This window comes from Gallinula chloropus, assembly GCF_964237585.1.
Source record: "Gallinula chloropus genome assembly, chromosome: 4".
Taxonomy (NCBI): domain Eukaryota; kingdom Metazoa; phylum Chordata; class Aves; order Gruiformes; family Rallidae; genus Gallinula; species Gallinula chloropus.
Window position 1 is genome coordinate 63,558,879 of NC_140088.1, and position 15,712 is coordinate 63,574,590.

Genomic DNA, 15,712 nt, shown 5'->3' on the forward strand with positions numbered 1-15,712 from the left:
TATTGTGAGGGTGGTGAGGCCCTGGCACAGGTTGCCCAGAGAAGCTGTGGCTGTCCCCTCCCTGGCAGTGCTCAGGGCCAGGCTGGATGGGGCTTTGGGCAACCTGGGCTAGTGGAGGGTGCCCTTGCCCTTGGCAGGGGGTTGGAACTAAGTGATCTTTGAGGTCCCTTCCAACTCAAAGCATTCTCTGACTCTATGATTTTTGTTATCTGGTGGCTCTAAAGCAGCACAATGGTTTCACTATTTGTTTAATATCACCTGCAGAACCTGTTTACTCTGCTTTTGTGCCTACCTCACTGTTCACCATGACTGCAATCCAGAGACTTTACTTTTGTCAATATTAAACAACTACAGGAACATTTGGATCCTGTTAAGAGTTCCTGTTGTCCTACTTTAATCTGAATATTTTCCAGGACGCTGGATGTCACCATCTGGTGTAGTCTTATTTGTCATGATAGTAATTTTTCTCATCAAAATTCACTTTCAATTACACCAATCAAATATGAATCACCACAGCACGTCTAAGGCCCGACTCTATTTCAGTTGTGAAATATAGGAGGGGACACGACTGTTTATTTGCTAAAAATAAAACAACAGTTTCTGCCACAACTGACATAGGAATCTTTTCTTCCTTCCTAATAAAATTCCAGTGTGGTTGTTTTCACTCCACTTACATCATCTTCCCACCTTAAATGTTTTTTACTGTTTGTTTTGTAAAGCACAGTGTTATTACTATTTTAAAATGGGTGCTCTGCTTACTTCTGGAAGCAGCTGTATTTCATTTGGCTGAAAATAACATAGAGTTTGTTTTACGTAAAACATATTTAAAAAGTGCATTGGGATCCATCCAGCCAAGACAACTATACTGTATGTTCCTCTGGAATATGGGTAGCATAATGTCACAATCAATCATCACAAAGGAGGAGAACAAAGTGTCCTCCCACCAGTGTCAGGACACAAGCCTTTCCCATTTCTGTGTATTTCTGCAGTGAAGATATGATAAACCATTTCCTAGACACTAATTACAGCTTTGTCATGTTCAGGTCTCGATAGCTAAGCTGCACACACTAGTTAAGTCTAAATGGGGGATTTCATCCCTTTCCCCTTCTTGCCTAACTCCTTTTTAACTCAGGCAGTGCTAGTGTTTGTCAGTCTTACCCCATCTTGGGTACCTTATTTTGGTTATTTACATTCAACTGTGTTTAAAACTTGAGTTTCATTCCAGTGCTGGTTTGCATCCATGGAAGGCAGTATGCTAACTAGGTGACAAAGCTGGTGGTGTATATAAATAACTCTTGTGAGAGTTAGCGCAGCTGGCAGAGAAGCAAAAGACTATTTATTCTCAGCTGGTAGCCTGACAATACCTAGAACTGAAATTCCACAATATCCAGCTAAGCCTGGAAGGGAATTCGGGGGTGGGGAAGTGTTTGTTTCCAAATACATTTCTTTAGCTATGTAACTGGAAAGCAGCTACCACTACTTTGGTGTCGTTGTTGTCCAGAACCATCTATGTCTCCATCTTCTTTGTGTTCCTTTTAGATAGTTCAGCTGACTGCACCTTTGCATTTGTAATCCTAAAAGCAAAACTTCTATTCATATTGGAGAAAATATTAAAAGTTAACTTTTAAAGAAATTACACTGACTTTCTTGCATTCAAGGATTATAAGATATTAAAGTTTTCCTTTCGTAAGTCCCCTGTTTGAGATCTGGTTTTAATTAATTTTAATGATGAATTTATAAGCCTGTTAAAAAAAGAAAGGACACTTGAAAGCTGCATTGTGTAATAATCATCATTGTTATCTTATATTGCAGCCATGCTGTTGCAGGAGGGTGATTCTGGCTTGATTCCTAAATAATTTGCTTATTCTGAGCTGATGTTTTGGCTGCTTACTGTGACTTCTGAATCACAACTGATTTGTGCTACAGTCTTGTGCTAAAGAGGTGATTGCAGAAGTGCCAGCAGTGTTCCCTTAACAGCTCGCCACTAGGCTCCTGCCATGACAAAACATAGCCATTACCTAAACATTTCTTCTCGGTTCTTTAACTTGTCTGGAAACTGAAAAGAAAATGTTCATGGGCCGCTTTCAGAAAACCCCAAACATTGTTAGCAGCTAGGAAAAAAAAGAAAAAGAAAAAAGTTGTAATGTTAAAGGCAGCTCTGTAGAAGATGTAACGTGGTGACCGCACCAGATGGCAAAGCTACTGGAATTGTTTTTGAAAGATCCCACATCAAAAGGCTGAGCGAATGGTTCAGGTGGGAATCTGAACCCACCTTTATCAGCTGAATTCCCAACCCCAGACTCGTGCAAGTTCCAATCCAGTGACACTGTATAATGAGGCAAATGTCATCGTGCTTGTGCCTGCTGGGTCAGAGGATCACTGTGCTCTGGGATCCCATGTCCTAGCGTGCAGGGAGGAATTCAACTTAAGGTTAGGATTCACGACTGCTGCTGCGTTAGCATCCAGACTTGATCTTCAGTGGGATTGCCCTTCCCTTCAGAAAGGCCTAATGCTCTAATGTTCTGTAGTTAGTGCTAAAATGCTGTGTAAAACACCTGCAAATGAAAAAAAAGTCTGTAGATATAGTTTGAAATTCCAAGTTCATCTCTGCATATCCTATGGAATTGATAAATCTGTTATGGCTTTGACAGCATCACAAATAGAAAAAATCCACCAAATAGTAAACTAAATAAATTAAATAATAAGCTAGGATACACCTACAAAAAATTGCTAATGAGATTTAAAAATCTTATTTCACAGGTAACTGCCTAAAAGAAAATCTTAGCTAGAATTGCTAAAACAATGCAACAGCAAAGAGGACCACAAAGCAACTAAAACAATCCAGCAAAACAAGTTTTTAACAGGGTAATACCTGTTGTTAAGATTTGAGAATTGGTCTCCATGTATGTTTTGCCTACAACAAACAGGCACATTTAGTTATTAGTCACTGCAGTTTTGTGCAGAGGTTGAAAGGTTTGGAATGAATGTGTAATTATGTGGTGCTTCCACATGATAATGTAGAATCAGTGTTGACATCTTGTCCTGGTTATGGCTGGGGTAGAATTAATTTTCTTTATAGTGGCTGGTATAGTGCTGTGGTTTGGATTTAGAGTCAGAATAATGTTGGTAACACACTCATGGTTCAGTCATTGCTAGGTATCTGTAGTGCCTACACGAAGTCAAGGATACTTCATCTCCCCAGGCCCTACCAGGTACAGAAGCAGCTGGGACAGCACAGCCAGGACAGCTGGCTAATACTGGGTAAAGGGACATTCCTGACCATAAAATGTCAGGCTCCAGGTATAACTGAGGAAGTGAGCTGGGAGATGGGATTGCTGGTTGGAAACAGACTGGACATCAGGTTGGGTTTTTTTCCATTCTGTGTGAGCAACTGTGACAACTGCATTTGTGCATCATTTGTATAATTATTATTTCCTTTGTTATCCTACTAAACGGTCTTTTTTCCATTCTCCTCCCCATCCCTTTGGTGAGGAGAGACGTGAGCAAGGGACTGTGTGGTGCTCAGTTACTGGATGGGGTTAAAACACAACACATCTGCTTTACGTGCAGTTACCTGTTAATTGGACACTGACTGCAGCGACACCTTCTGACATCTCCAGACAAAAGTATTCAGCTTTTTAATCTGCCTTTGGTTGTTGAAGTTTGTTTTACAAATCTGCTACTGCTTTTGTCTGTACCACCAAACAGTTTTACTGACAGAGCACTTCATATGGTGATGCTTTTCAGTTTATGGAATATGTATCAGAAAAGCACAGGCATAGGCCTTGCAGGTCTTGAGGGACAGATAAGAAAGTAAGAAATATGATAAGAAGTACATGGATATTTGACGTCATGATACATACTATTGTTCGTGGTACACTCATAGGTATTTAGGGATGGGGAGGCAGACCAGAGTTTTTCACAAGTCTCTCATCTAATAAAGCATATGTGATCCTCATGCCAGGTCATAGCTCTTAAAAAAAGACATCTAGATTGGTCAGGCATTACATAGCTAGCTGAAACTGCGCTGAAACTTGCTGCTAAAAGATATAGAGAGGTGAAATCACAAGGAAAGGTAAAGTACTCACTTTAAGCATTATTTGTTCAGGGCAAACATAAGCTGAAACAGCTTGAAAGGAAACCCATGGCATGATCTGGGTTATGCCTGAGTTTGTCTAGTTCTATCCAGTTTGTCTATCCAGTTGTCTAGTTCTTCCAGTTTCCATACCCCTAGTGCTGCTGCTGTGGGATTAGATGGGAAAATCTGTCATGCTTTAATGAAGAGGCTCTTGGAATCATTTATCCAATCACAGTTGGATTCCCTAGGGCTTATTCTTTTGTGAACTGCATCTCCAGCACCCTCCTTTACACAGCAGAAGATGGAAAAGGATTTGGTAAAACACTTTGTGGAAACTACTTAGAGGTGAAAAAGTATTTCTTTTGGCAGCAGGGTTAATATGTCCAGGTATTACTGAGTGTTTTATTAATTATATTCTTGAACAAGAGATAAGTTTTAGATAAAATACTCATAATGGATCAACTATGATCTTTGCAGGATATAATACTGGGAAAATAATGCAAAGGTAGCTCCAGGCCACTCCTGGGCACACTGCCCTAGTGTTATTTTGGCTAACAGCAATATTTGAGGCAGTTTATTTGAAGCCACAAGTGGTCTGTATGGAAGGGATTGACACACTGAAGGTTAATATGTCCTTGCTTTTCCTTTTTCTGGCTTGGATGAGAGAAAGAGAATATTTTCAGGCTTGACGTTACCCACAATTTGACAGGTCAGGGCCAAAACTCCCTTCTTTGGCCAGCTAGTGAGATAGCCAAAATCACTTAAATGTACAGAAGACCCTGTGGTCTCAGCAGCCTCGATGATGCAATGCATCCTAACAGCAATGTTTTGGTTTAGAATATTGTACTTTAAAGAAACTGGGAACCTGAGGACTCATATTTTCTTTCAGCGATAAATATATGCCAGAAATTTACCTAAGCACCATGTTTTGGACCCCCCCACCACACAGAAAAAGTGATGAACCATCTGAAAAGGAAGAATAGGGCCCACCTTATCAGCACATTAGACCTTCTCCCACGAGATACAGGGCAGTCTGTGCATGGGCAGAGATTTAATTTTTATAACTGGGAATGGGTTTTGGTAATATTTCATGATTTATTTATTGAAATCAAGCTAACATCAATAGTACAGGGAGGCTGCAGGCTGTGGCTGCCTGATGGCTCTGTGAAAGCTAGTTAAGTGCTGAACAGCATGAGATGCTAACTGTCCAAAGAGAAACGGTTGTGTTTTGCTCCTACAGGTAATGCATGAGACAGCACATTCCCTAACGGTATTTTGTGCTGTAATAGAGAAAAGCAGAGACTGAGGTTTGGACTTCTTATTTCAACTTGTGTGTGATTTTTGCAGGTGATACCATAAACGAAGCTGTTTATTTCAGCCAGTGCAAAAATCTGGATAGGGAACTCTGAGACTACATACTGGGGGAAGATTTCCATCTCGTGTTTAGTCCATGCACTTCTTGTCACTGCCACTAACCCTATGGCTCTCTGGCATGTCTTCCTGTCTGCAGAGATGCCCTGGTGAGGCAGATCCCTCTCTGCCTAGCCAGCTGCCAGGCAGGCAGCAAGGGCAGCCCCTTTCCTCTGCTGCAGTTACCACAGCAAGCCTTGCCCTGTGGTGCTGAAACCAAGAATATCTCCCCCTTACAGCAGGGAATTTATTCTTGTATTCATACCACATTTCATTATTAAGAAAAAATTATGATTCATAAAATAATACCCTATGGCAACATGCAGACTTTAATATTAATGTTATTTTATTAAAAAAAAATTTAAAAAAATCCTCTAAACCAGAAAAGATTAGACTCAAGCATGAAAAAATACTAGTATTTGCCTGGAAGCTACATCTGTGCCCTTTGTCTCCTATCTTTTGACATCCTGTGAACATCTCCAGAAAGTTACAGAACATTTTCTCTTGAGCAAAAAGCCCCTCATGGATATGGATGCATTCAGTAGTCTTTGAGAAATGTCTAGAGGTCTTGTAAATTCTCACTCACATGGCTCCAAGCTGGCTGTATTCCACAACCAGGTTTTTACACAATAATTAGTTGCTCAAATCATTGTTACTCAGTCCTTTTGCCTCAGAAAACGTCCCTTTCACAAGATTCTGCCTGTTCCGCTGACTGATAAGAAAATGTGCATTCAAATTGGTCCTGCTTCCGAAAGCTGTGACTGACAGCACTGTGCAATTCGGGAACTGTAAGCCATGGGTTATTCCTAGGTTCTTTTGAATCAGCGTGAAACGTGCTTCTGTGCTGAAACAGCCAACCCAGTATTTTTAAGCCTTCATTTTATTCTTGGCAATCTTATCTCGGCAAGGCAGCATAACTGCGGCAATTGCACATCTCATTTCAGAAAAATAAAGAAACATTCATTTTCCATTTTAATGGTTTGCTGAAAACTAGTTCACAGGGAATTAAGAGACTGGTGATGAATGAAAATGAAAAACAGCAAGACCCCATTACTCACCCGTGCGAGGCTGGTTCCAGAAGGAACTTTATACGGGACGTACTTCCTGTAGATATGCCCGACTCGAGAGCATGGAACATCAAACATGCCACCTCCGCACATCCACACCTGGGAAGAGGACACAGAGCAAACAAAAGAATGAGTCCCAGAAATATCAGGGCAAAGGTGGCATTTTAAGTAACGGGTACGTGGAAACTTCACATCCTTCTGTACAGACCCCTGCTACAGTCATAGTGGTGGCCTCCTCGCCATGCTGATAAAGCTGGGATTAAATAATATGTCAGACTCTCCTGCCTGGAATCATACTGTGCAAAAGCAGAGCATGTTCAAAATAAAACCATAAAATACATTTAGAATATCTAACAATGACCCTCCTGCAGCACAAGCAAGATATTGTTGTATCATCAAGCCATTAACGGAAAGTAAAAAAAAATGTGGTTTTTTTTTTTTTTCCAAAACACCTGGCTTGTATTTTTTTATAAATAGTGAATACAGAGCTCAAATACTAAGATGGTCTTCATTTTGTAAAGAAAAAGGAACAAAAATCAGGTTTGACCTGATCAAATTTATAGAGAGCATGGAACATCAAACATGCCACCTCCACACATCCACACCTGGGAAGAGGACACAGAGCAAACAAAAGAATGAGTCCCAGAATCATTCAGATTCTGACAGAGATCATGCTACTACATTTCATCATCAATACTTTCATAGTAAAATGAAGGGGCCACCTGGAGCACACAGGTGCGATGCTTCAGATCCGAGCAACGAAAACTCAGTCAGAACTGATGGGAGCTGCAAGTGCTTCGCTGTATCATGATGGGCAGCAAGTAAGGAATTCATCACAATTCTTTGCCTAAAAAGACTATGTTCTTCTACCAAGTGTATGTGAGAGCAAGGTTGTGTGCCGTGTCAGAGGAACTATGGCAATCATGCCAACCCTGAGGCATGATTTTCTGTGCACTGACAATGCACTCCACCATAGCTGTTAGATGACTTACGAGGCATACTGACACAATTCATAACTTTCTGATTAAAAAACCCAAACAAACCCATTTGATTTTTCAAATCAGGGAAATGGAAAACAACAACAAAACCACCCCCAAAATCCCTCAAGCAGAACTTTTTCAGTATCCTAAAGCTAACCACATGGCAAGACTTTAAAATTAGAGTGAAAACATCGATACTATGAAACAATGTTTGTTTTTGTTCCCCACAAATTTAGAGCAGAATGGTTGTTACTCCACCTAAGGGACACTTCTGGTCTCAGCTTTCAGCCCTTAGACTGAAAACAAAAGAAACCCCAACCCCCTCCCACACAATTTAAAAGAAAACCACATCAAAACTGAGCAAGAGAGAGGGCTTGTCCCTTACGTGTGTTCTGTCTCTTTATATGAACATACATAAAGATGCTTCATGAAACATCTCCATGAATCTGGATGAGAATTTAGACCCATGCATTACATATACAAAGGGATTTTATCTGTATTTGATGCACTCTCGAACGAAATGATGTGAAAGAAGTTTGTGACTGAGGTTAAAACAGGGCAGAACATAAGACAGCTGAGAGTTTCACCAAGACTTCCCATACAGAAAGAGATTAATCCCAAAGTTGACATGTTCTAAACAAAACCAACAGTGACCAGACCCTTAACAAAAAGGTATTGGAAAACATGATATGACCATAAATACTTGACATTCTGTACAAAGCCTCCAGAGAACAACCTGTATCTCTACACTATTTTACCTTACATTTCTCATTCCTTCTCTTTTGTCCTGCCAACCAGCTGGCTGTAACTACTGGCTTTTTGAAATCACAGGAAAGCATAAGTGATTAATTCCATTCATTTAAAACAATAGTGAAAAAGGGCAAGAGTTTCGCCTCTTTTGCTCCGCTTACCTGTTTGTGTTACAGTGGGTCTATCTGCCTGGTTGGGCAGCGCAGCTGTGAGCTTTGCCCTAAATTTAATTAATCTGAACATGCAGAGGTGTCCTGGTTTTGGTCAGGATGGAGTTAATTTCATTTGTAACAGCAGATGAATGCTGTGTTTGAGAGTAAAATGGGAGTAGTGCTGATAACACCCTGATGTTTCTAGTTGCTGTCAGACAGTCAAGGACTTTCTCAGCTCTTCATGAGAAAGGAGGGGCGAAGCCAGGACAGGTGACCCAACTGACCAAAGAGAGTATTCCACGCCAGTTACGTCCTGCCCAGGATATCGGGGGCTGACGGGAGGAAGGCCGAGGGCGGCTCCGGGACGCGCGGTTCTGGGGGGACGGTCGGGTTCCGGGACGGCTCTGGGTGGCATGGCCTGAGTTGTATGGTTTGGTGAGAAACTGCATTGTGTAGCAACAGCTTCATATATTTTTGCTTTGAAGTCCTGTTAGTATTGTTACATTGTATCTTTCTGTTATCTTAGTAAACTATCCTTATCCCAACCCACGGGCCTCTTAATTTCTTGATTTTGGGGTTGTTTGCCCCTTCCTCTTACTTTTTCCCTTCCCTTACTTCTCCCCCCCCCCCCCCCCCCCCTTTAACCTGCTCTTTTCCTTTAAGGAGCAGGCAGCTGCGTGGATCTTGGCCCTCAGCCGGGGTGAAACCACAACAAGAGGCTAGACACTGCAGTGTGGGATAACATGGTGTCTGAGCATGACTTAAAGCCCTTCCTGAAGGTGGCATGCTGGAATTCAGCCCCTGAGACTGACTGCGCTACTCATACTGTCAATGGAGAAAATGGGGGTTAGAGTGAGGGCTTGAGTTGCTAAGTGAAAGAAAGTTGCTTCTTGTGGGCAATCTGTGTATTGGCTTTGCAGACCTGTATCTGTTAGCCATGGCATCCAGCTGAGACCTGGTAGCAAGGATCAACAAGGATTCAACCAGGGCACGTGTATGGTCCTGCACCTTGGGAGGAATAACTCCATGCAGCAGTACAGGTTAAGGTTAAGGGTGACCTGCTAGAAAGCAGCTCTGTGGAAAAGACCTGGGAGTCCTGGTGGAGAACAGGTTGACCATGAGCCAGCAGTGTGCCCTCATGGCCAAGAAAGGAGATAGCATCCTGGAGTGTATCAAGAAAAGTGTTGCCAGCAGGTCCAGGGAGGTTCTCCTGCTTCTTTGCCCTGCCCTGTTGAGGCCTCATCTGGAATATTGCGTGCAGTGCTGGGCTTCCCAGGTCAAGAAGGTAGTCAAGATGGTACAAACACGGGTACAGAGATGATGAGGGGACTGTAACAGAAGGGAGGATGAGAGACTTGGGACCTAGAGAAAATGAGATTGTGGGAGGAATCTTATCAATGCTTATAAATACTTGAGGGGTGGGTGTCAGGAGGATGGGGTCAGTCTTTTTTCAGCAGTGCCCAGTGACAGGACAAGAGGCAATGGGCATAAACTTGAATACAGGAAGTTCCTAAACATGAGAAGGAACTTCTTTCCCATGAGGGTGGCAGAGCACTGTAAAAGACTTCCCAGAGAGGTTGTGTAGTCTCCATCTCTGGAGACATTCAAACCCCACCTGGATGCTGTCCTGTGCAGCCTACTTGAGGTGATCCTTCTCTGTCAGGGGGTTGGACTGCATGATGTCTAGAGGTACCTTCCAACCCGGACTGTTCTGTGATCTACACCTCTCTGCAGAACAAACCTAAATACTCTAGTGTAAATGTTTAAGGAAGGTTTGAAATCACCAAAAGTGGGGAGAGAGATCATGTGCTTGGTTTTGTCCCGAATTTCCACGGACACCCTTGCATGGTCAGGTCCAGCTGAGAGCTACTTGGGATGCTGCTGCTCACCACCTCCAATCATGGATTTAATAAAGCCATAGGAGCTTCAAGTAGGTGCTTCCCAGCATCTCAGAAAATAAAGATAAATCTTGCAGGTTCGTGGTGCAGGGCAATAAAGGCAGCTCTCCTGGGCATCACTCTGGCAAATGGAAGCACGTGTGTCGATGGAATCAAGAGTATTTCAGTAACTATTTCTGCAGTGTGTATATAGCACCTGATCTCCTCATGAGCAGTCTTCTCAGGGAGGAAATTTACTGGTAGGTTGGAAGTGGAGACCCAAACAAATGCTCTGCTTCCATGCCAAAATAGATCATTACCACCTGGAGCAGTCTTGCAATGCCATGTAGACATGATCATTGTTTTCTTTAAAAAACATTTTGTAAAATTTGCTTCTTAAAGAAAAGCCTGAAATCCTCACCCATTTGATCCAATGTCCCCTAATTAATTGGAAACCATGTTCATAAACATATTAAAAAGTAATAAAAACTATAGTCTTAAAATAAGTTGGGTAATGCCATTGTTAAAAAAAATAAATTAAAAAATCACCTTTCATTTGTATGTTACATCACTTCTACCTTCTTTAGAAGGAACCTCCTCTCTGCAGCCATCTCCAACAACCCAGTGCACCAATGGAAGTGCAGGCCTATAGTTACTATTTGTTATTTTTTTAAAATTAAGGTGGTGTTTTGAAGATATCACAGTAATTACTAGCATTTGAAGAGTGGACAGCATAGCAGTTCGACTTAGATGAAGGTCAGCCACAGAACAAAGTTAAAAGGCAAGAAACCAGAAATATAGAAATATATATATATAAAAGCATATATATATACAGACCAGTATTACTTTAAGCCAAACAATGAGAGCTGAAGTAGACATATATTGCATTTCCTCTAAAGCAGTAGGGTATTGGTAAAAAAAATAATAAGAAAAGAAAAGGAATTAGAAAAAAAAACCCTGCCAGGTACACTGAGGCAATAACAAGCAGGAGGAAATAACAGTTTGTGTTAGGCTTGTATTTGATAGATATAAAACTTGAAAATGCTGTGCTGCACCTGAGGTGCGCTGTGCAGGGTAATTGAAATGAATCTCAGGCTGCCTTGAAGGACATTTAGCAGCTGTTCCTGTTTATCTTTCAGCTTCAGAATGATTTTAAAAGTGTTTTTTATATTTTCCTGGGAAGATCAATCCTGGCAACTTTGTCTTTAAAACGTGCATTTTTATGTCATGCACGCTAAATGCAAGAAATCAAAGGATGTCTTCTGTGTTAAATATCACAGACCTCCAGTGTACCATGAAAGGCATTCAGGTGGCATGGGACATTTGCCAAAATGACATCACAACACTGATGCTTCTCTGTTTACCTAAGAAGTAAGCAATGAACCCCTCAAGACTGCTAACGTCTTTCTTACAAAAGCAATGACTCTGGTCCACAGCTGAAGCATAAAACCCAAAGACAAAACCAAAACCAACACAATTTCAGCTTGGAAAGATCAAAAGAAGAGTAGTTTGTGTGTCAACCATATACTACATCATAATTTATCTTTATACATCTCCTTCCAACAGAATGCTGAGAAACACTTTATAGGGGTGGCTGAAAGCAAAAGGCAGGCACTGATGCAAGCTTTAAAAGAGATTAAGCTGCGGTTACACGACTGTTCCTGACTGGAGCTTAGATGTCACATGCATTTTTTTGTCTCTGTTCTACAGCTCTTGTGGGATTTTGGGTGAATCACCATCTTTTCACATCACTACTTTGTCTTTCAAATCGAATTCCGCTCGCTCTTATGGTTCCACCCCCCTTTATCTCTCTAGTTTATGAGTGATCCAGCCTGGGGACTATCTGGAAAATGTAAATACTGTGCATGTGAGAGTGAAGACTCTAATCCATATGCTCCACTGTAATCATAATTACCGCAGCAAGAGAGAGTCATGATTTTTGAGCAGTGGAGGATGCGTTGCTGTGGAACAGGAGCATAAACATACAGCAAATTATGTGAAAGATTGAGGGGGGACTGAATGGATTTTGGATCGGGCTTCAAAACTAATTGAGAAATATACTGCTGCTGAGAGTCACTAACAAGACAGACAATGGTGAGAGACACTGAAATGGATGGAAAAAACAAACAGTAAACTGGCAAAAGAGGAATATAAAGTATGTCATACAAAGCTGCCAACTTGGTGCTCTCAGTGTTGTGTGGGAGGCATGGAGTACAAAAAGCAGAAATGTATTACCACAGTGGGGCTTACAAAGTTGTAGAAACAAAGAATATAAAAGAATATAAAGATTTTTTTGGTTACTCTTCCTCTACTGTAAGTCAATGAACAGATTTGTCAGTTGTAGAAAAGGAGAAAGAATACTTTCTGGTGATCTTTTCCATGTAGTGAGAATGTTCAGCTAAATGCAAGAAAGAAGCCTGAAAACCAGGATCACTGACTGCAAATCTGCAGACAATGGGTTCACAAACAGCAAAACCATTTACTCATGGTGCAGTGGGATTTCTGGTCAGGGATATTAAAACTGTACTGTGTAAACTGGGAACTGATAATTGTGGGTATTTCTACAATACTCACTGGCACCTCTAAACATTGAGAAAAGTGGCAATATTCCATGCTTGTCAGTTCTTCATACGTATTACAAGTGCATCAACAAGTGGTCGATAATGCTGCCACAACTCCCTATCTCCAGCCAAAATTGCCAGTGGTGAAGGGGGTTGATAATCATGAGGACAGTGATGATAAAGAAAGTGATTAATGGACTTGGGGGTGTGTGTTTGAAAACTGGGACAAAGAGAATCTGGAAGATCCATTGGTAAGGACAAAACAACGCTCTATATGGATGACTAGCTTCAAAGAGGCCTGGGGGCATTGCCATTAGCAATTTTGTTAAGATATGACTTAAGATGCCTAAGGACCATCCAATGTAAAGGATCTTCTGCAAATACAGGAAATTAGTATCTCTCACTAGTGTGTATTTTGGAAATTACTACATAAACTGTGTCTTTCTAACAGATTTAAATTCAGGATTTCCTAAATAGTGGCTTCCCCAGTTGTTGAGAAGAGAGGCTATTAATCAGGTCAGTTCCAGTACTTTGCCAGCTTTCACAAGTCTGGCACACACTGAGCAGTATCGTCAGCAACTCTTTAATTAAAAAATTGATCCTGAGGTTATGCTGCCAAAAAAATATAAAATACTGCACATTATTTCTTATGTAAAAATTAATCTAAGAAACTATTTAATGAAGCGGTCATATTTTGAGGCATGGGTTGTGGCTGCCTCACCATCCAGTGAATGCTGCATGCATGTGCTCTGCTTTGGACTGTTAGCAAGCAAGAAAAAAATAAGTGAGATATACACTGAGTTTTGTAGTTGAGGAGATAAAGGTCAAGCAAACTTTTAAGCAGAAGCCTTTTTTTCTTCCCCCCTTTTTTTCCCCCTGTGTTCCTGACAAGTCAGCACCTGCAATAGTCATGCCTGAAGTTTGAGGAAGTTTCCTTTCCTGCTATGGCACAAGTCCAAACGTCACGAGAACATTATAAAGTACAATGCATTTTGGAGTGACTTACTGAATTACACTGCAGTAAATTTAGATTCACTTGCAGACTCACTCCCTGTAGTATCTTTCTTTTCCATCAAACTCTCTTCCCCACCCCCCAAACACACACATTTTTGCTCACACCTCCGGCCTTCTGTCCCTGTACAAGGTAATAATGCAACCTACCCCTCAGAAAAAGTTTTTCGGTTAGGACCGTGCTCTGCACTGAAGTGTCTGTCTACTCAGGCCACATCTAATGGTACAGCCAGAGAGAAATATCAAAATCGCCACTTTCCCTCCAAGCTTCCCAGCCTGAGTATCTTTCCTAAACCTGGTTTGACCTCTTCTGATCAGGAGCTGTTGTCTGACTCCCCAGGCAGCCACCAGTCCTGCTAATCCAATTTTTAATCAGTCCTTGAACTCTGTCTTAGCATCTTGAACTCATAAAGCAATATGGCTTTGCTATTATTACTGATTCCTTTGAGCTTGCATGATGGCCCTTGATCCAGCACTGGACTTTAATTCATTGCTTGTCTGAGGCTTGCAAAACACAGTAGATTACAGTGAGCGGAGTAGAGCAGCTGCTATTAAGTTCCTGATGAAGCAGCCAGTAATTCCCTAGGTCAGAGGACTTGAGGCAAGCTAGTTCATTGAGTCTTGACTAGCAAAGGACTAGCCATTATACTTTTTTGAAAGATACAGTTTCTTTGACTCTCAAAGCCCACACTTTGCACTCTTGGGTTCCCATCTGAACTGCCATCACAACATACAGGAAATTCTTTTCCAAATAAAATTAGGTCAGAGGATATCAAACACATACTGCTTGTTAAACACAATACCAGGTTTGTCACCAGTGAATTTGGACATGTATTTGACACATACATTGGTCAAAAACCTTCCTCAACACACTTGTAACATCACATTTGCATCAAAACATCAGTGGTGCTTGTCTACTCTATACTACCTCAGCCTGCTCTTAAAACATTAATAGAATGGTTACAGTGGGTCTGTACACGGAGTTGAAGACGCATCGCTGAATAGAGGAACAGAAACAACCTGTGAACACAGAGGGCAACTAGTACAAGATGAACTGGACACTGCTTAATTTCAGGGAGCATGTGACACAGCTCACTCTGGTCTGTGCCCCTGCATAATTACATTACTATTTGAATTAGCCACAAGAATTCCCCAGCCTGATGCTGGGAAGGTTGTGTCACCAGCACGGTCCCTGTTTAGAATGAATCTCAAAGTTAAAACCAAGAGGATATATGAAGAACATAAAAGGAACACCATGTCTGTCTCTGAGGTTAAAGATCAGCCTGAAACAGTCCTCTAAATACAAACTTCCCAAAATCATGAGCTATCTCAAATCAGCTGGTTTTCACAACATTTTAATGAAAACCAGCCATGTTTATACAAAATACTTAGGAACTAATGGAGTCAAAAAACAACTGAGTGGGATCAGCTAATGTCTGGTGGTTAGAGATATTCCTGAGGCAGGATTCTCCAAATAATTACTTGCCAGACAAAATATCATTAACGGGAAAATTGGTATTGGCACAGGGCACCCATCCAATGATGCTGCCATAAACAATAGATGTGGACACTAAGGAAAGGTAAGATGTAGTTTTGGACCCACTCAAGTAGGTGAGGAAACTGAACCAGGCTGTCTTTTTCATTGACTTTGTGAATAATGGAGAGATAGCAAGGTTTGCAAATAAAACTGGTAGTTTAAACTGTCTGCCTAACTCATTCTCCTTTAAATAAGTTTTAAGATGACTGAATCCATCGCTATAGTAGCAACTTGAAGCAGAAACCTTTCCCAAGCTGATACTAGTGATTCTAATATAATAACACCCAGG

The 15,712-nt window shown here is 41.3% G+C and overlaps 1 protein-coding gene across 1 annotated transcript in view; it reads right to left on the reverse strand.

Moving 5' to 3' along the window:
- The window catches only part of GALNTL6 (polypeptide N-acetylgalactosaminyltransferase like 6), a gene marked incomplete at both ends in the record, with an annotated part of 462,129 nt that overhangs the window by 25,528 nt on the left and 420,889 nt on the right, over positions 1-15,712 (reverse strand). Inside the window, one exon of the mRNA XM_084264175.1 lies at positions 6,547-6,654. Within this exon, the coding sequence (XP_084120301.1) occupies positions 6,547-6,654 (108 nt within the window). The remainder of the gene's footprint in view (positions 1-6,546; positions 6,655-15,712) is intronic.